The sequence below is a fragment of the Suricata suricatta genome, chromosome 1, assembly GCF_006229205.1.
Source record: "Suricata suricatta isolate VVHF042 chromosome 1, meerkat_22Aug2017_6uvM2_HiC, whole genome shotgun sequence".
Classification (NCBI taxonomy): Eukaryota; Metazoa; Chordata; class Mammalia; order Carnivora; family Herpestidae; genus Suricata; species Suricata suricatta.
In genome coordinates, this window is record NC_043700.1 from 185,077,417 (window position 1) to 185,103,680 (window position 26,264).

The window sequence follows — 26,264 nt, forward strand, 5'->3', positions numbered from 1 at the left end:
GGGGGCCGGCGCCGGGGACCCGCAGCTCGTGGCCATGATCGTGAACCACCTCAAGAGCCAGGGGCTCTTCGACCAGTTCCGCAGGGACTGCCTGGCCGACGTGGACACCAAGGTGCGGGGCGCGCGGGGGCTGCGGGGGGACGGGGAGGACCCCGAGGGCCGCCGTCTCGGGCCGTGTCCCGCACTCGTCCGTCCGCCTGCGGCGCCGCGACTTCCCCAGCTGGGGCCCCTGCGGAGCGCGCCTCTCCCCAGCCTCCCGGGGCGGCCGCCTCCCCTTCGAGCGGCTGCTCGGTGCGTTCATTCATTCGCCGGTCCTTTCGCTCGTGTAACCCGCTAGTGTTAGTCGCCTACTACGTGCAGGCGTTGCTTGGACGCGGGGAATGGGGTGGAGAGCAAGACTAAGTCTTTGTTCTGAGGGAGACTCGTGTGGAAACACTAATGCTAACAGGGCTTTCATCCCTGATCCTTTCTCCCCTGCCCCCGCGGTTTACTTTGTATCGAAGTTATTTTTGCTTGCTCACTCGAAGATCTCTGGGCGGTAAGGATCATGTCTTTTGTCCTTTGGAGGAATTAAGTGATAGTGAATCAAATTATTTGCATGGTGCATTGCTGGGCATTGTGGGGGGTGCAGAGGTAGGAAGGCAGAGCCGGACGGTGAAAAGGTGGGCTAGGGAGATTGGGACTCTGTTTCCAGCACTATCTGGTTAAGGTAGCTTAGGCCAAGTCACTTCTCTGAAGTGACAAGGGGCAGAGGATAGGGAGAACCTAGCCGTTCGGTGGGGAAAGGACAGGGGAGAGGTGACAGCAGGTCTTAAAGGGGAAGGTGGACGGAAAGAAGACTTAGTTCTGGAGAGTAATGGTAAGAGGGAAGGTCTGCAAAGTGCTTCCTTGTACGGAAGGAGTTAGGGGCTGGGAAGGAGAAGGATTTTGTACCAAATGTCTGAGCGAAAGGGGGTGGTAGCAGGAATGAGTACCCTTTGCTGATTCTGCAAAGAATGAGCACTGGACACCAGCAAAGAGCAATCCATGAGGTGCGTGGAAAACAGAGTCCGGAGTTCTGGAAGTGATTGAAGCAGGAAGCTTCAGTTGGAAACAATTAGAAAATCGGAGTATTTGGCTTCTATCCGTTGGGTCCCTCGGATTGGAGCTTGGATGGGATGAGGGTTTTCTCGGCACATTCAGCTTTTCTGTGGGACCTCATTTCTTTGAGACCAGGGGTGTTTGCATCTTACACGGGTTTTTCCTTGTGAGTGTTCACCGGGATTGGATGAAAACTGCACACGATTCTGCTGTCCTCTGGGAAAACCCTCTGGACAATCTGGGGATATCTTAGAAGGACTCTGATCCACCATGTAGACCAGAGGTAGAATGAGCCTTTTCAGGGTGTTGGGGGTTTTATATCACAGAGAATTCAGTATACTTGGAGATGTTCATCTGTGTAGGAAGTGTATACTTTTCTCACTTCGTTTTAGGGACTATGCACAGCCATCTTTTTGAAAATAATGCCTATTTCATGGAAACCTACACATCTCCATTATCCTTGTGCACGCACCTTGGAAACTTGGATATGCTGAAGGGGGCGCTGCAACAGCTAAGGCTCAACTTTTTCTTCATCCCCATCCCCGCTAAAGGTTATTGTCAGGGGTCTGTAATGCCCCTGCCGGATCCTCTCAAAGTGCAGCCCAAAAACCTTTCTTGGTGGGAAGGAGGGAAGCACGCTCCCATGGACAGTCTAACGAAGCCAGGACCCTCTTCCCAAGAAAAAATGCACATATGCACATTCAAGTGCAACTTTTATGATTCAGAAACGGTCGACTGTAGGCAGTGACACGTGGCTCCACCTAATCTATAGTTTCAAGGAGTTCAGCGGCCGCAGAACAAGGTCCCTTGTTTTAATGTGTGAAACTAGAGAAGAGAACTGAAATGATACCCCTTCCCGGGCAGAAAAGGATGCCTGTGTGCGGCGGAAATTCTTTCCTCACCCCTCCCGTCCTTTCTCCCTCTGCCTCCACTCCTGATGCCTGCCCGCCTCTCTTTCCTCCTTGTCTTCTCCCGCTGGGCCTCCTGGTTCTGGCTCTCTTTCCCCCATGACTGTCTCCCTCTTCCTGTTCCTTAGTTTTACTAACGATTATGCAGATTCTAATCTGATGTGAAGTGTTTCCTCTAGTTTTGTAGCATTTTATATCCTTTTTCTTATAGAAAAACTGACAAATTTGAAAGTCTCAAAAATCCTACTGAAGCCAAGGTTTTCCTTTGAACATAACATTTCTCTCCATGTGATGAGTGGGTCAGAGTAGACGTGCCTTCCCCTGTTCGTGCGAAGGAGCATCACATTGATGGAACCATTGAATCTCCGCTGTAAGAATAACTTGTCATTGAGACCACTTGTGGGGTGGTGCTTTTGGGAATTGAACCCTGAAGACTGGCCTGCTTTATGTCAAACTCTGACCTGCAGCATGGACTCTGTAGGGTTGTAGCAGTAACTGGGATTGTGAGTCACATGGATATTTAAGAATCAAGACATTCAATACCCATCAGGAGCTCTCAAAGAGCGGAACCATCACCCAGCCCAGTGTGGTTAAAGCAAGAGAAGGACCAAAGACTGCTGCCACTCCAGAAGGCCATAAAGCCCTCTAAACTGCCCTCGTTGTAGATGGTCCTTAGCCGACCAAGTGAGGGATCTGACTGTAGTAAGCCAATCAGCCCTCCGACCCAAGGAATTAGAACCTTGGACATCCCACGATCTAACTAAGGCTCCTCTGTTGTAGATGACTAGTTCTCAGATCCCTGCCATTCCTACCCCTTTGCTCTGAGGTCACCCTGGAGAGTGTAAAGAGGGACAATCAAGAGACACCCGTCAATCTGTCCCAGGCAGGGAGCTCACCAACCAAAAAACATGGCACCTTTCCCCCCAAGTAATGAAGGCCAATTTTGTAAACTTTCTCAGTTACAAGTGGCTTCCTGGTCACTGTGATTATTGCCTCTTTTTTTTTTCTTTATAGATTTGAAAGGAATACTGAAGACAGTATATAAACTTACTCACCCAACAAATATTTATTACGTACAAGGCACTGTTGAGGTACCAAGATTCAACAGTGACCAGAACCTCCCTACTTTTATGGAGCTCGCATCCCAGCACAGAAAAGCAAGGCAGGCCATGACGTGTAGTAGGTTCTGTGGAAGAAATAAAGCAGGGTGCAGGTGGGAAGCATTGCTGATTTGTTCTCAGTAAGTTGTCCAGGGAGGATTTCAGTAAGGTGCTGCTGTCCCTGGGGAGGAAGAATCCGTTTTAGTTCACGTTGATTTTGGATAAACGGAGAGAGATGTGAGACGGGATCTTGAGCGTTTCTCGTAGGATAGAAAATAGGTATCAGCGAAAGTCTGGAAATTGGAAGGGATGAGGGCACATCACAAAGGGACAAAGCCTCATCCTCTGGGCTGGAGATAGTTACCTGGCCATCTGCGCTAACAGCTACTTTTTAATTGCTTATCCACCAAGCAGTGGGATAAGCCGTGTGAAAACAAAGGTTAAGTGAGTGTGAGGACCCGGCTTCCACTCCAGTGGAGAGATGAACACCCCCGCCCTCCCCCCCAGATACAGTACAATGCAGGAATTGTTGGGAAGGCCGGGGGAGCCTACCACGGGCGTTGGGATGACATCACAGACGCGAGTGAGCTCTGAAGGTGAGAAATAAAAAGTAGGGGGAATGGCGGGTACAGAAGATTGAAGGGGTGAGAATGTTTCCCTGGCGTACGAGCTTGGAAGGGTGAGGGGAGCAGCAAACGCAGCAGATGAAGCCGTATGGTTTGCTGGCAGTCATTCAAGGACACTCACACTCCTTTACAGGAGAAGCCACGTGACAGATAGACCCTGAGTGGTGGGGGAGGGGCAGTCTCTAGGAATGAAGTGTGCGGTCCTGGTTGAGTGGCCAGTGGCTCCTGTGCATGTCCTTTTAAGCAGTGACATAGGGCCCCCTGGGTGGCACAGTCAGTTAAGCGTCTGACTCTTGATTTCAGCTCAGGTCACCGTCTCACGGGTCTCTCACCGTTTGTGAGTTGGAGCCTGGCATCCCTGCTTGGGATTCTCTGTCTTCCTCTCTCTGCTCCTCCCTCATTCTCTCTCTCTCAAAAATAAATAAATATACTTTTAAAAAAGTGACGTACTATGTGTCCTCTCTCCTGCTTCCCTTAATTTAGGGGCTCTCAGCCTCAGCACTGTTGACTTTCTAGGCTGGAAAGTGTTTTGTTGTTCAGGGTTCCCCAGTGCACGCTAGGTGTCTCAACAGCCTCCCTGCCCTCTACCCACCAGCTGCCAGTGCAGCGCCCTGAGGTGTGACCACCAACAATGTCTCCAGACAGTGTGTGAGGTCCCCCGGGGTGGAGGGGTGGAGGCAGGCTCTCCCCGGCTTGAGAGCCGCTACCTGACGTTATGTCGCATGCCTTGTCCCAGTGTTGGTTCAGCGGGCGTCTGCTCCCCGGTACACAGCTTCGTCACGGTAGTTACGGCGTCCTTTCAGAAGTACACTTGTGTCTCTTTACTCTCTTGCCGTCAGAAAGCTCAGCTCTAGCGTATCCCTCTGCTCACGTGCAGTGGGCTCCTGTCCTCGACCCCGAAGTCCCAGGTCCCCAGAGCCCTCCAGCCCCTGCCGCAGGCTGTCCGCATCCTCATATCTTTGCCTTTTGTATTCTCTTCTCCAACCAACTTGGGGGCCCCCAGATGCTCCGGACCCCACGTGTTCTCATGCACGTGCCCTGCTTCTGTCGTGGGCCGTGCGTGCAGGGCCTGCCTTTCCGATGACCAGCTGCTTTGCAAAACCCTGAAGGTCCAGCTCAAACGCCACGTCCTCAACAGAGACTTCTTCTTCTGCGCCCCCTCCCTTTCTTTGCTCCAGATCATCTAACACTGATCTAATCCAAATATTTACTTGGGTCTGATTTTCGAGGCCTTTGTCTACGAATAAGAGGTATGTCTTTCCTCTTTGAGCCCCTCCGATCTCCAAGCATCTTGCCTTAGACAAAACAAGCAGCGTTTGCGTGTCTCCGTTATCCTGAGGCAGGATGGTCCTAAGCTGAGAAACTTCAGTGGCCACATCGATACTGTGATCTAAAAAAAAAAAAAAAAAGTTAAGGCTATTAAAGATACTCAGATTCCTGAGACTTCTAAACACTAATATTGTGTAACACTCGTGACTTCTATCATGTGTCTTTTTTGCTCCCTCCGCAGCCTGCCTACCAGAACCTGAGGCAAAGGGTTGACAGCTTTGTCGTGAACCACTTGGCCACTCATACCTGGAGTCCTCACCTCAACAAGAACCAGCTGAGGAACAACATCAGACAGCAGGTGCTCAAGTAAGTGTCCCTGGCCCAGGGCACCCGGCGGCCGAGAAGGCGTCCGTCCACGCCGCGGGGGGCCGAGGCCGGTTCGCGGAGGCCAGAAGTTGTTCTTACCACATCTGCTTGTCTGTTTCGTATGTGACGCGGTGTAATTTTAGGGGGGCCTCCAGTCACTTCACATCTCCCCATGAATTTTAGCAGTCTGGCTTCCCCTGCAGATTTTTGGAAATACCTGAAGGAACAGGCTGGCAATGTGACCTAACAAAACAAAACCCTGGGGTGTGAAGTTAATGGATGGTTTGTGCCAGAATAGCCCATAAAGATCAGGCTTTATCATTCCACTTTGCCGAATCAAAAGACATTCTAGATCACTGCAATTAAAATAATTTCCTCTGGGTCGAGGCCATGTCTTCTATCTTCTAATACAGCCCCCCCTTTTTTTTTCTTTTGCACTTTACTGTGACTTTTAAGTCTGCTTTTAAGTGATGATACAGCCGAAAAAAAAAAAAAAAAAAAAAGAAGGAAAGTGTGTTGGGACCTGTTAGAGCCATTTTGGGGGAACATAATGAGAAGAGCTGGAGTGTTTAGAGGGACCTTGAAGAAAATCATATTTGTTCCCCAAAAAGCAGATTTACAATACTGTCTTGTTCTTGATTATAAATATTTGCCAAGGAAGGAAGGCCCAGGCCTTGTACCCCTGCTTCACCCTCCCCGCCGAAAGGGTAACTGAGCTCTTTAAAGAGTGCCCCGTCTTCCTTTCTTGACAAATATTTACGTTCAAGCTCATCTTTTAGAATGAAATGCGATTTTTTTACACAGTGAAACAATTCCGTCTTCCCCCTAGCTCTTCATGCCCCCTTGTCCTGCTCCAGGGACACACTTCATACCCAGACTCCAAGACCCATTTAGCCCCTGTGCTCCTAGAAACAAGGAGCCTGGGGGTTCGGGCTGTTTCCTGCTGAATCAGAGAGGAGGGAAGTTTAACAGTAGCTTCGAGGTCTGCATTGTAAAGGATGTTTGAGAAACCTGTAGAAGAGCCCCCCAGAGTTCAAAGGATGCCACCGAGGGCTGATACGTGCTGAGGAAAGCCAGAGCCTTTCCCGGAAACCCAAGGCTGCAGCGGTCTGTGGGTGCCGAGACGTTTCCAGGCTTTTCAGGAGAACAGTAGCCATAATGGCAGGGGGTGACAATGACAAGGCCTGCCTCTCCCTTCTGCAGAGCGCTCCTGATTACAGAGGGTGGAGCTGCCCCCCCTTTTCACCAATGATTCCTTCACTTTAAAAGCATAGAGTTTTTTTTTCTGGGGGCTGGGGGAGATGCATTCTTTTTTTCATATGCCGAGGGACTAAAGTTGAAGGCAGGTTTCCTGGCGTTGCATTTCCTCCTCAGCAAACAAAACCTAGAAAGGAGGGAAGCACTCATTTATTCTTTCCCCAGCCCTGTACAATCAAGCGCTTAACAGTGCTTACGGCACCCGTAAAACACATTGTCACAGATTCCTGCCTGGTGAGGAGCTGCTGTACATGTCAGTAAGGGGTTCTCGTGACCGCCAGCCTGGGTCCCAGGGACTGTCTTTAGAGACCTTTTAGAACAGGGGAGACAGCTGTCCCTTGGATAATTTAGGCATTGCTCTTCCTAGGACATCTGTAAATTTTCTGCTAGCTTTGTTATTTGTTATTTTTTATGTTTATTTTGGGAGAGAGAAAGACAGTACATGAACTGGGGAGGGGCAGAGAGAGAGAGAGGGAGAGAGAATCCCAGGCAGGCCCCATGCCGCCAGCACTGAGCCCCACCCTGGGGCTTGATGCCACAAACTGAGCTCATGACCTGAGCAGAAATCAAGAGACGCTCAACCAACTGAACCACACAGGTGCCCCACTAAATAAAATAGTCACTTATTTAAAGTCCATTAGTAAAGTTATACATCACTCAGTATAACATTTTCTAGCTTCCTTAAAGAAAGACTTCAGTAGTTAGTTGTCCAACTGTTGGTGTAGAGAGGGACATACGATTTCAAACAGTTTTTCATACAAAGACTTTGAGAAATATTCAGTTGACCATTAGCCTGAACCATCAACAATTCCCATCTTTGTGGGACAAAGATACTGTCATTTTGAATGGTTCAACTTAATAATTGATCTTCTGACTCAATAGTATTATTTTTTTAATGTTTCTTTATTTTAAGAGAGAGAGTACGAGTGGGAGATGGGCAGAGAGACAGGGAGAGAGAGAGTCCTAAACAGGCTTCAGGCGCAGCATGGAGCCTGACGTGGGGCTCAGTCTCACGACCACAGGATCGTGGCTTGAGCCCAAATCAAGAGTCAGATGCTTAACCAAGTGAGCCACCCAGGTACCTCTCAGTAGTGTTCTTTTTATGTGTTCATTTGAGCAACCAAATCTAAAATGCTAGATAGCTCTAAATAATGATCTTAACCGAATAGAATTTGAAAAGATAAGGAAGTAGCTTTAACCAGGAAAATATCACCTGCTGGCATTTCAGCTTTGCCCTTGAGTCCAGGGCTGTAGCGTCTCCCTCTGGTGAGGCTGCCGGGACCACACCGTACTAGAGTGAGCCCACAGAGAGCAGTGTGGTCAGCTTTTGGGACTGGCCTCCACTTTCATTTCAGATCAGAGCTGACCTCGGTGGGAGACTAGACTGAAATAGACCAGGGCCTGGAATAGGGGCAGGGAAAGCGGGTGCAGTAGTCCTGTTAAGGTGGATGGGTTTCATTTTTTACGCTATGCCTTTGTGTTGTGCCTGAAAACATTTTTTAAGGTTGCTTGTCCTTATTTCTTTTACACCTGCTACATGTTCAAGGCACCTCTAAGGTGTAACAACGTTTGCAGGCTTTGCATTCTTTTTTTTTTTTCTATCTTAGAACTTTAAAAAGCAGGTTACCTACTTTGTGCGGTGTTGACTCATTTTTCTCTATGGCCCACATAAGTAGAATCATAGTATCACAAGGCTGCAAGGTACCTCCGGAAATGGAAATCAAATCCATCCTCTACTCAGAAAGAGCTGCACTCAAAAATAGCATTGTCAAGTGTAAGGAGAGCTGCCTCCCCCCGGTCTGCAGAGAGAGCCAAGGCCTGGAAGCTGGAAGGGATCAGCACCATCCAGAAACATTGGCTCCTCAGGTGGTCAGTTTCGTTTTGTTTTAGGAAGAAATGAGGTTTCGGTGCATTTCTTAAAATAAATCCAGGCCCTTTTCCTTTACTCTCGCTGTTTTGATTTTCTGCACAGTTAGTTCAGCCTCTGTCACCCCCTTTGCTCCTCTGTCTCTTGTGTGGATTTCTCTAAGCTCTTTCTTCCGTTTTGCTTCTCTGGAAATCAGGACTCAGAGCAAGCGCCTTCTCTTTGCGAAGCATTCCCAAGTTATCTTAAACATATTTAATACTTCTTTGTTCCGCTCTTTCCTAGAGCAGATGGTGTGTTGTAGTGCCTGCCGTCTGGTGTTCCAGTCCTGTCTCTCTCTCCCTCCAGACCAGGAGCCAGGTCTGATTTGTAACAGACCAACCACCAGCCTGGTGCCTGTGATGGAGAAGACACTCGTAACACAATTGTTGGGTGTATAAATCATCAGTTTTTATAGCAGGAAGACAATAAAAAGAAAACAAGAAGTCTTATGTTTCTTTTTTTTATTTTTCTGGAGTTTACTTTCTTTGTTTTGTTTTATAAGCTTGATGTTATATGTTCTTCAGTTTTCCCGGAGATTCTCATACTTCTAAAAGGCTTACATTTTTCTGTTTAAAAAAAAAAAAAAAAAAAAAAAAAAGTGGAGTCCATAGATTTATTTTATACCCAGAACTCAGTTTTAGTGATCATGTATTCCCTGGCCAGGGTTGGGATAAGGTAAGCATCCCCTGTCAGCGTGGGTGCTAGGTACAGTATTGTGTCTGGTTTTAAGGGTGTTTTGTTTTTTGTGTTGTTTGCTTTTATATTTCCACTAGCAACAGTGCTGGTAGAAAGTATATAGACTTTCTTACAATGTGATCTATGTAAATGCCGCTTCGTGTGAAACTTATTTCCCATTGCATATTCTTTCCATATGTTGAGATGCATGGATTGGGCAATTTCAGATTGAACATATTTGTGACGGGTACAATTTTATGTAAAAGTGATTAATGTAAATAATATGAAATTGTTTTTTACCTTTCTGTAAAACTTACTTTGTGTTTCAGATCAGGAATGTTGGAGTCTGGTATTGACCGAATTATTTCTCAGGTTGTGGATCCAAAGATCAACCACACATTCAGACCTCAGGTGGAGAAGGCTGTGCACGAGTTTCTGGCCACCCTGAACCACAGAGAGGAAGCAAGTGGCAGCACAGCCCCCACTGAGGAGAAACCGGACTCTTCCATCGTTACACAAGGTGCTTTGCTTTTACTCCTGGTCAGTTCCTTTGCTTTGCTTCTTGAACTGAGTATCAGGTTAGGGATACAATTATCAGTTTGGTTCTTTGGCCACTCTAGTGAAATTATATTGATTTTGAATATCACATTCCTCAACTGATAGAACATTTTTTTTTGGATTAATGCACAATAATAGGTATTTTTCTAATGTGTTGGCTGTGTGTGTGTGTGTGTGTTTCAATAGAGGGAATAATTAATATGACTAAAGATAAGTAGACTCTTCTCAGCCGTGCATGGTACCTTTCCTGTGATGCAGGATTGGAACAGCAGAGGACTTAGAGTGTGCTCAGTGCTGGCCCTGGTATCCGGAAGTATAAAGGAATGCGAACGGGTCTGCACAGCATACATGTCTGATAAAGAGGGCAGTGGCTTGGAGCATTGATTCAGCAGAGGGCTCGCCTCTTGTGTAAGTTTTTCCTAACACTCGTCTTTCCCGCAAAGGTGTCCCAGTGCCTGGACCCAGCGCGAATGTAGCCAATGATGCCATGTCGATCCTGGAAACCATAACATCTCTTAACCAAGAGGCTAGTGCAGCCAGAGCTTCGACAGAAGCATCAAACACCAAGTCCAGTGAGAGAGTCTCTAAAAAACTCCCATTGCAGCCAACCACTGACACCAGTGCCGAGAAAGAGAGAACTTCAGAGGACGTGGCTGACAAGGAAAAGTCTACACCTGACTCTGCAGGGGAGGGACAGGAGACAGCCCCTAAACCTGAAGAATTCAATGATCTCCCTTGTCCAGTTGAGGAAATTAAAAATCACACAAAAGAGAGTAATAGTTCAATTCTGCTAAATAAGGATGTTCAACAGGAAAGCACTGACCAAAAAAACAAATCAACTGACAAAGGTGAAAAGAAACCAGAGAGCAATGACAAAGGAGAAAGAAAGAAAGAAAAGAAGGAAAAGACCGAAAAGAAATTTGACCACTCAAAGAAGAGTGAGGACCTACAAAAAGTGAAAGAGGAGAAGCAAGCAAAGGAAAAAGAAGGAGAGTGTTCAAAACTCCCTTCAGAAAAGACCAGCAATAAAGTTAAAACCATTGAAGGGACAAAAGAAGGTAGATAAAAACTTGCAAAAATTTACAACAGTTTACAGATCAAAGAGTGTTAATTGCCCGGGGGGCGGGGGGGGGGGGGGGGGTAAATTTACCTTCCCTGTGTTTCAAAAGCCTAAAACTCACATCCCCTTTGCTAAAAAATGCAGAATAAACATTTGTATATTTCTTTTCTCTGCTAGTGTACTAGTTCACACAGTCAATGAGCAAACCTTAGAATATAACTCTTGTCATTTATGTGCATATATTACCGCAAGCAACTTAATTCATAGTTGTGGATCCTGATCTTTACAATATTGGTAAATATCTCATTTACTTAACATTTGCTTTTGTGTATGCCATTTACATTGTAAATTAATAGTTACGGCATACTAGTTTGCCTTTGTATTTTCTTGAACAGCTCTTCCTTAATACTTGATGTCTTTTTTTTTTTTTTGAGAGCAAGCGATTTGTATTTCTAGAGTTGAAGAACTTTGACATGCACTCAATGAAGAAAATTTTGAGTGTAACTTAGGAATTGGGTCCTGAATTTGTTCTTAGAACATGATTTATCTTCGTGTTTTATTTCCTTCTCAAAGATTGCTCCTTGGTAGATTCTGACGTGGATGGACTTACAGACATCACGGTTAGCTCTGTCCATACCAGTGACCTTTCGTCTTTTGAAGAAGACACCGAGGAGGAAGTTGTGATGTCTGACAGCATGGAAGAAGGAGAGATTACATCAGATGGTAAAGCATTTTACTTAATAATGCCTCTGTGCTGCTTCCCGTCGAGCGGCGTTTGTATATTCAGATGGCTATATCGTGAAGACCGTGTGGTGGGTGTAGTGGCAGGAGCACGGGCCTTTGTAGTTGGAAGATGTGTTTCTAAGTCCCAGCCCCGAGGTTGTCTGTCCGAGCAAACTTCGTAAGTCAGTCAGCAAGCCTTGGTTCTCCATCCTTTAGCTCCATCCCTCGGGTTCATTAGAAGATGTAGACGGGACCATGATGAGCGGCGCGGTGTGTGTGGGCATCTGTGTCTGTGGGTTTCTCTGGGTGTTGTTCGGGGAGCACGGTCCACAAGACTGCTCTCACTTCAGACACCGTTTGCAAATTTGAGGTCTCCAAGCCCACCCTAGGTCTGATGGTTCTCTAGAAGGACTCCGAGAACTCACTGAAAGCTTTACGAGTCCGGGTTATGGTTTCTTACAGCTGAGGGGCACACATTCAGCTCAGCCGAGGGAGGAGGGACATTGGCCAGTGTCTAGGGAGCTTCTCAGGGTCATTTCCCTGCAGGGTCACGGGGAGTACCCCCTTTCTGTCATTGATGCCGGACAATATATGTGGCTGATTGCCAACCAGAAAAGCTCACATGAGCCTTGATGTCCAGAATTTCTCCTGGGGCTCCATGATGTAGACATAATGTCAGATCTTAGTCTCCAGTCCCTCCAGAGGTCAGGCTGATACGCTGTGGCCCAAAGCTACTGACCCTGGTCATACTGTGAGTTGGTTTTGCTTCACCCATGACCCCCAGGCAAATAAACACTCCTGTCAGACATGACATTCCAGAGACTTAGAGATTACCTCCCAGAAGCTACGGGCATACGTCTCTGTAGAGTTTATTATTCTCACCCCACCCTAATTAAGCACTTCCTATATACTATTCTGTGTACTAGCACCTGTAATCCTCAGCAGTCCTGAGAAGTAGGTCCAGGTGAGGAAACACAGTCACCAAGAAAAGGTGTCCTGTCCAGGGTTACGCAGCCATTGAGCTCCAGTGCCAATTTCAACCCTCGTCTGGGCTTCTGAACAACACTCTGTGCTGCTCTGTATGGCATAATTAAGTTCTGCTTATGACCTTTTTTAAAAAAATCAAATACTATTTGCAACTACTTGTAAGTAGCATCTTGTAAATTTGCCGTTGGCTTTTGGATAGAACACCTAGAGAGAAAACCCTAGAGGAGAAAAAGTAGAAGCTTTTAATTCCACGGATCTATTTTTCTCTCTATCCCAGTTTGCATTCTTAGTACCCTAAAAATGAAACGAGCAGCCCAGAAAACCACAGCAGCGCTCACTACTTTTTCCTACGTTGTTGTGAGGTCGGCTCCAAGGGCCCTGTGTAAGATGGATGTCAGGCATCCTGGGAGCCCCCCACTTTCTGAAGCCTAACTAAAATTTCTCATTCTAGGCGCTCTTGTGGGGCTTTTCAAGTTTTTTCCTAGACAGGACCAGATTTTATATGTATGAGATCCAAAAAGTAAGAAGGTGACTGTTCTGAGAGTGTAAGTGGTAGAAATGAAGACCTTGCTTACAAGTTTTCTACATTACTTGCTGTTTTGTGGGGAAACATACCCTCCTTAAGGTAGAGGACATTTACTATATACTTGGTGTGGGCCAGTTATTGAGTCTGGCCGCTTGCATAAATGAGAGACTCGGGTGGTCATTAAAATCTCAAATTAAAAAAAAAATCTCAGGTCTGCTTTCAAGTGTGGGTTCAGGAGACCTTGCTCAGTTCTACAGCGGTAAAGCCAAGTCCATACCAAGTCCCCTGACATACAAATGAAATTAACTGTTCGTCAAGAAACCATAAATGGTGATAGAGTCTAATTTTTCTCTGTCTTTTCTATGTGTGAGAAGCTAATTAGAAGTATTTTTAGATATGGATCATAGCCTTTAAAATGTTTATTGCCGATTTTTTTGCATCCTGATAGTTCCCATTGGACCGAGAAATGCCCTTGAACTGTATACATACTGCTCTTGCTGCTCGATGTTGATCAAGCATGGTGTCGGTTGTATTGGTAACTCATAGAAGCACTGCTCTTTCTATTGGCTTTCTTCCAGATGAGGAGAAGAACAAGCAGAACAAAACAAAAACTCAAACCAGTGATCCCAGCGAAGGAAAAGCAAAAAGCGTGCGGCATGCTTACGTTCACAAACCTTATCTTTACTCAAAGTATTACAGTGACTCCGATGATGAACTGACCGTAGAGCAACGGCGCCAGTCTATTGTGAGTCAGATTTGATCTGTCGCTATTTTAACCTGTTAAGTCAAGTTGACAAACCTTGCGAGTCTGTGTGCAAGGTACTGGGCGGCAGACGGAGCCATAACATGCAGGTTCTGCCTTCGGAAACCTGTCGTTTAGGCAGAACATTCGCAAACATGTGACATAGGTGTTTGTGTCGTTATGATTAATGGTGAAAAATGGGCATCAAGTGTCTCAGTATGGAAATGTCTGAATTAAGTGTGGATCGAGCCATATGAAGATAGGACCCGTTAACATAATAGTAAGAGGGACAGGCAGGAGGGTGGCTCAGTTGGTTAAGTGTCTGACTTCAGCCCAGGTCATGATCTCGTTACTTGTGGGTTTGAGCCGTACGTCAGGCTCTGTGCGTGGAGCCTGGAGCCTGCTTCAGACTCTGTCTCTGCCTCTCTCTGCCCCTTCCTCACTCATGCTCTTTCTCTCTCACTTAAAAATAAATAAACATTAAAAATATTTTTTTAAAAAGAGAGAAGTATAGTCTACAAATTTTCTAGGTACAAGATGTGTCATTGGATTATTAACAGCTTCTTAGAGAAAACTTTACTGCCTCATCATATGTGTGCATCAGTTTTAAGATGACTTAACAGTTGCAACATTAACATATAGAGTTTTACATCTTAGAATGAGGAAATACTATTACCTAGGACAATCATTTAAAGGATGTAGAAAAGCTAATAGATAGTGGCTTACTCTTGAGGGGTTTGCTTCATCAGAGGATATGCCTATGCTTAGGGTTTTTGGCACTTTGAGACTTTAAGTTCTGGCTGGAAAGGGGTGGTGGGAGTAACCCACAATGACTGGATTCTTGTTTTATTATTTTATTTACTTATTTTAATTTTTTTTTAATTTATGCTTGAGAGAGACAGAGCATAAGTAGGGGAGCAGAAGAATGAGAGAGGGACACAGAATCCGCAGCAGGCTCCAAGCTTTGAGCCATCAGCACAGAGACCAACGCAGGCCTCAAACTCATAAGCCATGAGATCATGACCTGAGCCAAAGTCGAATGCTTAAATGACTGAGCCACCCAGGAGCCCCTTGTTTTTTTTTAAATAGGACAGCAGAAAGTCTCATGTCCAAACCTGGGTCCCAAGAGCATAACCACTGAGTCATATTTGTTGTAGGACAAGCCTGTCTCTTGAATCTGTACTTCAGCTTTCTCCTTTCAGAATAATTTAAAAATTATGGAGATTTGCCTATGTACATATCATCTACATTGATGTTCCTATACATTTTCACAGCCATCCTTTTAATTTAAGTAACTCGTTTATTAAACTACCATTTCCCAAAATGGTAACTTTCCCATTCTTTAAACTAATGGCAATCTGAAAGAGTAATGGAAAATTTTCATATCTGTGTCTTCTGGTAGCTTCCAAATTGTGTAATGTATATGCACCTTTGCAAAACCATTATTTTGTAAGAATATTTGAAGACTAAGCGTAAGTCAGAGTGGCTAAAATGAACAAATCAAGAGACTATGGATGCTGGTGAGGATGTGGAGAAACAGGCACCCACCTACACTGTTGGTGGGAATGTAAACTGGTGCAGCCGCTCTGGAAAACAGTGTGGAGGTTCCTCAGAAAACTATCAATAGAACTTCCCTATTCCCAAAACCCAATAGAACCCCAGCAATAGCATTGCTAGGGATTTACCCAAGGAATACAGAAGTGCTGATGCATAGGAGCACATGTACCCCAATGTTCATAGTGGCACTTTCAACAATAGCCAAATCATGGAAAGAGCCTAAATGTCCAAGTGATGAATGGATCAAGAAGATGTGGTTTATCTATACAATGGAATACTACATGACAATGAGAAAGAATGAAATCTGGCCATCTCTATCAAAGTGGATGGACCTCGAGAGTATCATGCTAAGCGAAATAAATCAGGCAGAGAAGGACAGATACCATATGTTCTCACTCATAGGTCTAACAGGGGACCATGGGAAGGGGAAGGCTGGGGGGAAAGTTAGGGAGAGGGAGGGAGGCAAATCATGAGAGACTCTTAAATACTGAAAACAAACTGAGGGCTGAAGAGGGAGGGAGAAAGGAGATGAGGGGTTACGGTCATGGAGGAGGGCATTTGTGGGGAAGAGCACTGGGTGTTATATGGAAACCAACTTGGCAATAAACTATTAAAAAAATAAAATAAAGGGTAAACATTTGTTTTCATTAGTTTTGCTTTTGCCTATTAGTTGGTCAGGATAATTGTGAATATTTTGTGGTTTTAGGCTAAAGAAAAAGAAGAGAGACTTTTAAGAAGGCAAATTAATAGAGAGAAACTTGAAGAAAAACGAAAGCAGAAAGCAGAAAAGACAAAGACTTCAAAAGCTAAGAGTCAAGGTATAGGAGGTGTTAACTTTAATGTTTTACATTATCTTATATACTCCACTATTTTCTAGATATTCTTATTACTTATGAGATGATATATAATGCTCTAAATTGCATCTCAATAAAGCTGTTTTAAAAAATTACTTTTAAGTATGGAAGTTTTTTTTAATCTGATGTATCATTTTTTAAATAATATTGCTGTGTCTCAGCTAAACCTTCTATAGGGTACCAGCTTATACAGGTCTTGATAGCAATTTATTTTCTATTTATTCATTATGGAATGACTTATCACTGGAAAATGGATTCTTAGCATGTGCGTAACCAAGCCTTGCTGGTGACATTAGTAGCATTACTCTGTGCTTTGGGTTAACTAAAGTGTCAAACATTTACCTGGAATATTTCATTGAACAAAATTGAACTTTCTCCAGGCACTGATCCTGTGTAATATACAAAAACATACACATATAATCATTTGAAATAAAAAAAGCTGAGACTTGCCCATCTAAAATATTGTGTTTCTTCTAGTACAACTGAAGGGTATTAAAGACATTCAGCACTTTTACACTGATCAGAAAATCTCAATGAGAAATAAACATTACACTGTTTATAAATTCCATTCTAAAGTACAGCTTATTGATAAAGTTGCTTCCTTCCTAGGCAAAAATAGTGTGGACTTAGAAGAATCATCAGCAAAGAATTTGGAACCTAAAGCCCCCAGAATTAAAGAAGTCCTTAAAGAACGGAAAGTTTTAGAGAAAAAAGTAGCCTTAAGCAAAAAAAGGAAGAAAGATTCAAGGTACATGTTTTGTCTGGCAGTGTTCCCATTCTAACTTGCCCCTGGCATACTTGCAGAAGAGAGACATTCGCAGTGATGGCAAAGAACCTCACCTTGCAAGTGTGTGTTATCGCTGCTTGTTTATGAAAACAATGGGCTCCCTATATCCTGATTCATTGTGTTAACATCTCTATTGTAAAGTAGTGTGTCTTAATGGTTTTGGGGGAGGGATCCCAGAACTTTTTCATAATTTGACAGCAGTTTTTCAAGTCTCCAGAAAGATGCACATGTATAAACACACAGTTGTTTCTAGAGTTTCCTAGAGTTTATGGAACCTCTAGAATACTCCGGAAGTATCCCTACTGTAGCCACTTAATAACCACTTATTTACAGCGACTGCTTCCATTTTCCAGTCTTGCTAGGCATTCCCTCCAACCCTGTCTCATGCTTCTCCCTGTGAACCAGAGTTCTGAACCAAATGCTTATCTGTCATTGCATGATCATAGCAAATTCTGTAAGAATTAGGAAGCCAAAGAGACTCTGAATGCGGGCTGAAGGCCCACAAGCCATAGGGTACAGTCAAGATGCAATTACGTACCTTTGTCACAGGCTTCAAGGTAGCTGAGTCAGTTATTAATCTTACTGAGGAATTCTTATATTTGATTCAAATAAAATTCATATGTACCTTTTTCTTCCCATTTAGGAATGTTGAAGAGAATTCTAAAAAGAAACAGCAATCTGAAGAAGATTCCAAAGAAACGCTCAAGACAAGTGAGGTGTGTCTCAATTAATAAAACCCATTTAAATGCTTTATTGTTAGATAAAGGCCATTTGGTCCTTTGGAGTAAAACTTGGAATGTAGTTAAACCTTTTCCAAGTTAAATGAAAAATCCATCACCTTTAGCATTCTTGAACCCCCATCCTGTGATGATCTGATTTCCTCATTTGACCAGTTGATTCACGTGATCTTTTATCCAGGTAATAGCTACTTTTCTACTTTCCTTTCCTTCATTCCCCAGCCCCCCACCCTCATTTCTTATACTGGCAATAACAAAATTGCCCGTGATGATAATGAAAAGGAAAGGGGGAAGCTAAAACCCCTTCTCCGGGGCAGATTATCCACTGCATTCTCTTGCATTCCTCCACAAATGTACGTAATTTTATAGAGTGGGTGTAATCTTGCTAAATGATTTTAACATTCCCTCTTGCTCGCTTCAAGTTACCCTGTAAGTTTCTAGTTATTATATTTAATGATTGCACAGTGTTGTATTGAATAGATAGACCCTAATTTAAGCATTCCCTCATAGAATGAGCACTTCGATTACTTCCAAGATCTTGATCTATTTAAAGTAGTGAAAGTGTGTTTAATGAATACATTTTTTCCTGTGTTTGGGTTATTTTCTTGGGATAAACTTTTGCTTTCACTGAATTTAAATCCGTATTTAGCTTGCCATATTTATCATGCTATAGCCAAAGTATCCTTTTTTGGGCAGACTCCATGCCCAGCCTAGGGCTCACATGACCCTGAAATCAGGAGTCTCACTCACAGTCTACTGTCCAAACCAGCCAAGCACCTATACTGAAACTATCTTAACATTTCCAAGGGAAGACTGATAATTTAATGATTATTTATTTATCGCCAGTAAATAATCTTGATTTCTTTATTCAGAAATTAGAGGCACATTTATAAGTATATCCTGACATTTTAATGGCATACTTTAAAATATTTAACTTCATTTCATGATAAATCTCTTTTAAAAATGACTTCATAAAATTTTGTTCACGTAAGCTGGTTGAAGCTTACTGTAAAATTAGGTTTTAGTTAGTTCTGTTAGTTCTTTCTTTGAGGAATTTCGTTTTAAAGAGCTTTTTAAGATCTTGCTATGTCCAACTCCCTGAATTTGTAGAAGTCCGTTAATCTTTGTGTTAAATTATAAGAAGGTGCAGTGATAAACTAACCCGGAGACACAGAGACAGAGATCTTTCTGAGAACTTCAGCCCGTTATCTGAATGAGAAATGATAGGGAGTGGTCATTGAGACTGTACGAAAGTGTGTGGTCTGCATTCACTGACTAGCATTAGTAATGTACTCAGTGCCATACTGTGGGCCAGGGAGGAAGGGTCGGATGCTCTGGTCCGTCATTGTCTCCCTCCAATACATATATAAACATGTACTTCATATGTGATACAGCCATTGTTACAGATACTGTGTGCAGTTGAAACTTCCTAAGTAGAATGTCCTTTAAGGAGCCTGAATTCATGAGGTTTCCATAAATAATTCAGGCTCCTAAATTACAATGCAGGAAACCTTTATTTATATATAGAAATTTTGAATTATCTTCGTCATCAGGTATTATGTTTTGGGACTAAAAAGAACATCGGACTGTCATTCGTGCAGCTTATATTTATTAGTGGCTACTGGGTATTAGTGAGCTTTAACAGTTTGGAGTTAAAGGCCCCCCCAAATGCAGGGACAGGTCTCAGGAGAAATAGCTAGTCTCTGCACAGATGTCTGTGGTGCGATGGGAAGATCCCTACACTGCAAATGAGATCATCTGAAGTCATTGCCTAGGGAGAAGCTTCTTGAGTCATGGTGAGCTTCAGTTTCCTGATGCATCAAGTGAGGTCACCAGTACCTACCACAGGCTGCTGGTGAGATTAAGTGACATGTAACACGGGACAGCACTCAGCATATCTGGGGTACCGAAACGTGAAGTTCGAGTTGCTCATATTTTATCTTTTATTTTCTTACAGCATGTTGAAAAGGAAAAAGTGTCTTCTTCAAAGGACCTGAAGCATGTTCACATAAAAAGCGAACCAAGTAAACCTGCCCGGAGACTTTCTGAGTCTTTGCATTCAGCCGATGAAAACAAAAATGAGTCCAAGGTAGAGAGAGAGCACAGGAGACGCACATCTACCCCCGTTGTGGAGGAGGGGGCCCAGGAAGAGGCTGATGCAAGAGATGGGAAAAGACAGGTGGAACGGTCGGAAATGGGCACTGAAGAGCCCCAGAAACAGAAAAGTACACTTAAAAATGAAAAGCATCTAAAGAAAGATGATTCTGAAACACCACATGTGAAGAGCCTACCTAAGAAGGAGGCAAAATCCTCAAAGGAGAAGCCTGAAAAAGAGAAGACTCTGTCAGAAGACAAATCATCTACAAAGCATAAGTATAAAGGTGACGGTCTGCATAAAACAAGTGATGAGACGGAGCTTCACTCTTCTGAGAAAAGCTTAAAAGTGGATGAAAATGCTCAAAAGCAAAGTCAACAAACAAAACTGTCTTCAGATGAGAAAACTGAACGAAAAAGTAAACATAAGAATGAAAGGAAGTTATCAATTTTAGGCAAAGATGGAAAGCCAGTTTCTGAATATATCATAAAAACAGATGAGAATGTTCGTAAAGAAACCAACAAAAAAGAGAGACATGTGTCAGCCGAAAAAACTAAGGCAGAACACAAATCAAGGAGATCCAGCGATTCTAAAATTCAGAAAGAGTCTCTGAGTTCCAAGCAACACGGAATCCCATTACAGAGAAGAAGTGAAAGTTATTCAGAGGACAAGTGTGATATGGACTCAACTAACGCAGACAGCAGTTCAAAACCGGAAGACGTGGTTCACAAGGAGAAGCGAAGAACAAAGAGCTTCCTGGAAGAGAAGCTTCTGTTAAAGTCGAAACCAAAAAGTCAAGGCAAACAGTTAAAAGTAGTTGAAACGGAGTTACAAGAAAATGTCACAAAACAGGTGACCACTCCAAAACCAGATAAGGAGAAGAGCATGGAAGAGATCAACCCAGACAGACAGCGGAAGTCTAAAGTTGAAGACAAACCTGAGGAAACTGGCAGCGAAGCTGTATCAGACAGTGTCGCTTCTTCACACGGCGTACAGAAGGATTCTTCTAGTCACAGAACCAAGTTACCATTAGCAAAGGAGAAATATAAGGCTGAAAAAGATTCAGGCCCCTCCAGACCTGAGAGGAAGTTATCGGATGGGCACAAAAGCAGAAGCTTAAAGCATAGTAAGGAAGTAAGAAAAAAGGAAGAAAATAAATCAGATGACAAGGATGGTAAAGAAGTTGACAGCAATCATGAAAAGGCCAGAGGGAATAGTTCGGTTATAGAAAAGAAATTGAGTAGAAAGTTGTGTGAAAACCGAAGAGGAAGCTTATCCCAAGAAATGACCAAAGGAGACGAAAGATCAACAAACACCTTGGGCACCACCAGTAGTTCCTCCATTCAGAGACCAAAAAAGAGTGGTGACACCACATTAATGCCTGAACAAGAGCCGATGGAAATTGATTCTGAGCCAGCCATTGAAAATGTGTCTGAAGCATCTAAAACTCAAGACAACAGCAGTACTAGTTCTCAGCAAGACCTTGATTCCGAAAATGTCATGAAACAAAAAACCACAGTCCCGGTTCTGAAGGATGAATTAAGAACTTCCACAGCAGATTCAAAATCTGCAGCTCCGGCCTATAAATCAGGACGTGGAACAGGAGTTGTTAGTAATTCTGAAAAGCACGCTGACCATAAAAGCACTCTGACCAAGAAAGTACATATCCAAAGTGCTGTGTCCAAACTGAACCCTGGGGAGAAAGAGCCCATTCACCAGGGAACTCATGAAATGAACATAGACTCTGAAACTAGTCCTAGACTGTTCCCTCGAGCCCTGTCAGAAAATGATAGGGCACAAAAGAATTTGAAAAATACAACCAGACCCTCTCAAGAACATACTGCTCAAGGAGATGCTGGGCGTGAACATTCCCCAAATCTAGATCCTTCACCATCCTTGACTTCTGTAGCTGTCGTGCCTCCAAAACAGTCCCCTGATTCAGACAACGTAAGTCCTTTGGGGGACCAGAGGACTGCTTTAGAAGGCGGCCCCGCCAGCACCTCACTTGCAGAGCACTCTGGTATTCCTAACCCAAGTTTGACTGCTAGCGAATCAGAAGTCCTTAGGACAAGTGACAGTAAAGAAAGTGGAGCAGTTTCCACAGTAGATACACCAGCAAAAGCTAGCATGGAAAGCAAAAGACACATTCCAGAAGGTTACCAGCCTGCTGTGCTGCACAGTAAGGGAAGAGTAAACGTGCCTATTGGCAGCAAGGGAACAGACCTGAAGATGGAAAATGAGACCGTTAACCAAGAAGATGGCTTACTGGACATGGCCAGGAAAGAAAGTGACTTAAGCATAGATCCCAGTCCAAAGCAGACAACGAGAGCCATGCTGGAAAATGGCAAAAAGCACGGTGTCACTGTTGACCTGGTGGTCGGCCTGAGGACAGAAAAAGCTGCCGAGACGGTTGTGCTCAACAGTAGTAGCGGCCCCGGTGAAATAGAAAACACAGCAGCTGGCGTTGACAGAAGGACTGAGAACAGTGAGGCCGACACCAGCGCTGGCTGCAGTGCCACCTCAGTTCTGGAGCAACGGAGCGGAAACCCTGAGGATGTGACAGCCGGGTCTGGCAGGGCCGAAAAGTCTTCTTTTGCCACTAGTTCTGCAGGGAAGGACGAAGGCATCCCCTCTATTACTGTCAAGGCGGGGGATGCTACCACCACCTCCTCGGAAGCAGGAGAGGGCGAGGTGGCTGTTCCCTGCTTGAGCATTGAGGCAGACGAAGGCTTCGTAGCAGGAGCCTGCTCTGGGAACAATCCTCTTCACGTTGGGGTGGAAGCCAGCGAATGCACTGTCTTTGCGGCAGCCGAAGAGGGTGGAGGCGTGGTCACAGAAGGATTTGCCGAAAGTGAAACTTTCCTCACAAGCACCAAGGAGGGAGAGAGCGGAGAGTGTGCCACAGCTGAATCCGAAGAAAGGGCAGCAGACCCCGTGACCGCTCATGCAGTCACAGTTGAAGATGGTGTCAATAGTGGGGTGACAGAAGAGAAAGATGATGCCGTCACCAGCGCCGGCTCTGAAGAGAAGTGTGACGGTTCTTCACGTACTGACTTGGAAATGGCAGAAAGGACTGTCGCCTTCATCAGTGAGGTCGAAAGCGATGGCGCGGTGACAAGTGCTGGGACAGAAATAAGGGAGGGCTCCTTAAGCAGTGAGGAGGTGGATGGGTTCCAGGGAAATGTGACAAGGACGGACCCCAAAAAAGAAACCGAGGGGACTGTGACATGCACTGGCGAGGAAAGGAGCGGCATTGCCTTTGTTATGTGCTCCGTCACGGGTGCAGAGCAACCAGAGGAGCGCGTGGTAACAGGTGCAGCAGCAGCCCTGGTGGGTGACGACGTGCCACCAGGAACCAGTGCCCCCCAGGAAGGAGACGCTTCTGTGAATGACGGCGCGGAAGGTGAAAGCGCTGTCACCAGCACAGGGATAACAGAAGAAGAGGGAGAGGGGCCAGCTAGCTGCACAGGCTCAGAGGAGGGCAGCGAGGGCTTTGCTCTGAGTTCTGAATCAGAAGAAAATGGAGAGAGTGCAATGGACAGCACGGTAGCCAAGGAAGGCACTAACGTGCCACTGGTCGCCACTGGCCCGTGCGATGACGAAGGCGTTGTAACCAGCACTGGTGCCAAAGAGGAGGATGAGGAAGGGGAAGGCGTGGTGACCAGCACGGGGCGGGGGAATGAAATTGGGCATGCGTCCACTTGCACTGGCGCAGAGGAGGAAGGTGAAGGGGTATCTGTTTGCGGAAGTGCCGAAGAAGGGGACAGTCAGGTGGGTACTGCGGCAGGGCGCGTGGGAGCCGAGGCTGGAGCCGCCATCACCAATGCCACCGAGAGCAGCGTCGACAGCATGAGCGGCGCGGAGAAGGGCACGAAGGAGCCGGAGATCTGCTCCAGCGCCAAAGGGATCGTAGAAAGCAGCGTAACCAGTGCAGCTTCCGGAAAGGCTGACAAAGCACCAGTCCCCGAAGGTCGCGAGGCTCCCATGACCAGCGCAGCCTCAGATCAGCGTGACAGTCCGCTCGCCAGAAAAGAAAAAGTGGACGATACCACTACTTCCACTGGCTTGGTGGGGGGCAGTTACGAGGTACTCGGGTCGGGTGCAGTCCCACAGTGTGAAGCCGGGCGCATGTCGCCTGGTGGGAAGGAAGATGAAGGCGTCATCACCTCTGTGGAAAACGAAGAATGTGACGGCCTCATGGCCACTACAGCCAGTGACGCTGTTGCCAACCAAGCTTGTGTCGCGGGGAGCAAAAGTGCAGGCAAAGGCTTGCTGATCTCCACCAGCACAACAAACGATGACACGCCCCAGCTAAGCATGGCTGCAGATGCACAGGAGGGTCATCCGCACAAGCTGAGAGCTGGGGAAGGCATGCAGGGCGCTGGCCTAAACATGGAAGAATTCGAGGCCCCCATGCCCAGTGCAGTGTCAGAGGAGAGCCTGCTGGCTGCTGTGGGGAACCAGGACAAAGATGAGTGTGCCATGATTTCCACGAGCATAGGCGAAGAGTTCGAGGTGCCTATTTCCAGCGTGACAACCCTCACGTGCGCTGAAAGTCAGCCGCCGACAGTCACGGCAAAGGAAAGCGCACAAGGTGCCAGCTTGGCAAGCACCAACGACTTCGAGGTGCCCATGCCCAGTGCGCCCGCGCAGGCTGAAAGCCCCCTCGCCTCGACCAGCAAGGAGGAGAAGGACGAGTGCGCGCTCATCTCCACCAGCATCGCGGAGGGGTGCGAGGCCTCCGTGGCCGACGCGCGGCCTGCCCCCGCCCTGGAGGAAAAGGACAGCAGTGCCATCATCTCCACCAGCTCGGGGGAGGACTGCGAGGGCCCCGTGTCCAGCGCTGCCCCTCGGGAGGAAGGCCACCCCTCAGCCATGCGAGCAGAGGAGATCAGCGACGCTGCCATGATTTCCACTAGCACCTCCGAGGGCCGCGAGGCAGTCATGAGGGGCACTGGCCTGCAGGACGACGAGCAGTCCACCGCCCCGAGGACAGAGGACTCAAGTGACGCGGCCATCATCTCCACCAGCACGGCCGAGTGCGCGCCGGCGCCCATGGGCCTTGAAAGGCACGAGGAGAGCCAGCTGACCACCAGTGTGGCTGACGGAAGAGATGATCCGTCAGCCACTGGGAAGACCAAGGGCAAGGCCCCGATGCCCAGCCTGATGGCTGCCAACAGCTCTCCACACCCCATGTCCCTAGCAGGGTCCAGAGCCATGGGCCCCGAGGATGGTCCCCACAAGGTGCCACCAGCAGTGATGGGACAGAGCGAGTGCTCTTCGCACCTTGTCAATGCGACAGAGAGGGGCACGTGGCCAGGCCCCGTTCAGAGGTCACAGGGGGGCCCTGGGGCATCCGTGGAGGTGCATCACACCTGCTGGGCAGGGAGGGGCGAGCAGAGGGAAGCGGGCCCACCCGAGGATCAGAGTGGACAGGAGCGGACGGCCGGGTGGACAGATGAGGACCCCTCCCCGGGGAGTCACCACTTGCCAGCAGTGAGTCCGGGTGCCGAGAGAGCTGAGGGCACCCCACCTATGGGAGACGCTGCAGTGCGGCTGCCCTCTCCTGGGCTCTGTGTACCCACAGACCCCATGAAAACCACTGCCACCGAACGTGTTAACGGCCAACAATCAGAAACTGGTCCTTCCCACGTACTGGTTGTTCCAGCTGCCTGTGGTGTGGCTCTGTCGACTCCAGAATACGATCAGGACTTGCCCGTGACAAGTGACCACAATGGCAGAAGGACAGTCCACGGGTTGACGGAACAGGCAGGAGATGGTAATGGCATGAGGAAGTCATTCCAGGAGCCAAGAGACCCCATACTCGCTCCTGAAGGAAGTTTGCACGATGCAGGTGAGACTCCCCGATGGCACATTCTAGCATTTTACAAAGGCGACTGCACGTAGGGTATGTTTAGAACCATCTTCCAAAAGGTGATCTTGGTTCTAGAACATCAAAAAAGAACTTCTCAAATGGGAAGGTTGAGCTTGGAAACATGGGCTTCAAAACCTAAAACCTTCGACCCACTTCTGTGCCAGGCGAGCAGACACAGGAAGGGAAGCCAGCCACCCGTGTGTCACCTGCATGACTGCTGCAGGTCACTCCACCTTTAAGCCTCGGGTTTCTTGTCCGTCAAAATGAGTACTCCCTTACAAAGCCCTGTGAAATGAGAAGTTTGTTATCACCCTCATTTTACAGATGAGGAAATAGGTCCAGAGAGTTTCAGTAAGTTGCATGGTACTTAGGGCCCTTTAGAAAAAAATTACTTCTGACCTTTAGTTTTCCTTTTGTAAAATGGGAATAACAGCGCAAAAACAAACACCATTCAGCTCTCATTGAAAGTCCTGTAGATGCGCTGGGTGTCTGTTCAGTCTGGCTGGCTACTTGTAATCCGGGGAGCACTGGATTTTTTAACTGAGTTTTATGTTCAGATAAAATGAGCTTCTGGAT

The 26,264-nt window shown here is 46.2% G+C and overlaps 1 protein-coding gene across 1 annotated transcript in view; it reads left to right on the top strand.

Annotated features, from left to right (window-relative positions):
* The window catches only part of BOD1L1 (biorientation of chromosomes in cell division 1 like 1), a 51,396-nt gene that overhangs the window by 214 nt on the left and 24,918 nt on the right, over positions 1 to 26,264 (top strand). The window contains exons 2-11 of the mRNA XM_029952354.1: positions 2 to 112; positions 5,225 to 5,349; positions 9,517 to 9,707; positions 10,189 to 10,803; positions 11,379 to 11,528; positions 13,620 to 13,786; positions 16,047 to 16,158; positions 16,804 to 16,942; positions 17,625 to 17,697; positions 19,676 to 25,667. Of these exons, the coding sequence (XP_029808214.1) occupies positions 2 to 112; positions 5,225 to 5,349; positions 9,517 to 9,707; positions 10,189 to 10,803; positions 11,379 to 11,528; positions 13,620 to 13,786; positions 16,047 to 16,158; positions 16,804 to 16,942; positions 17,625 to 17,697; positions 19,676 to 25,667 (7,675 nt within the window). The remainder of the gene's footprint in view (position 1; positions 113 to 5,224; positions 5,350 to 9,516; positions 9,708 to 10,188; positions 10,804 to 11,378; positions 11,529 to 13,619; positions 13,787 to 16,046; positions 16,159 to 16,803; positions 16,943 to 17,624; positions 17,698 to 19,675; positions 25,668 to 26,264) is intronic.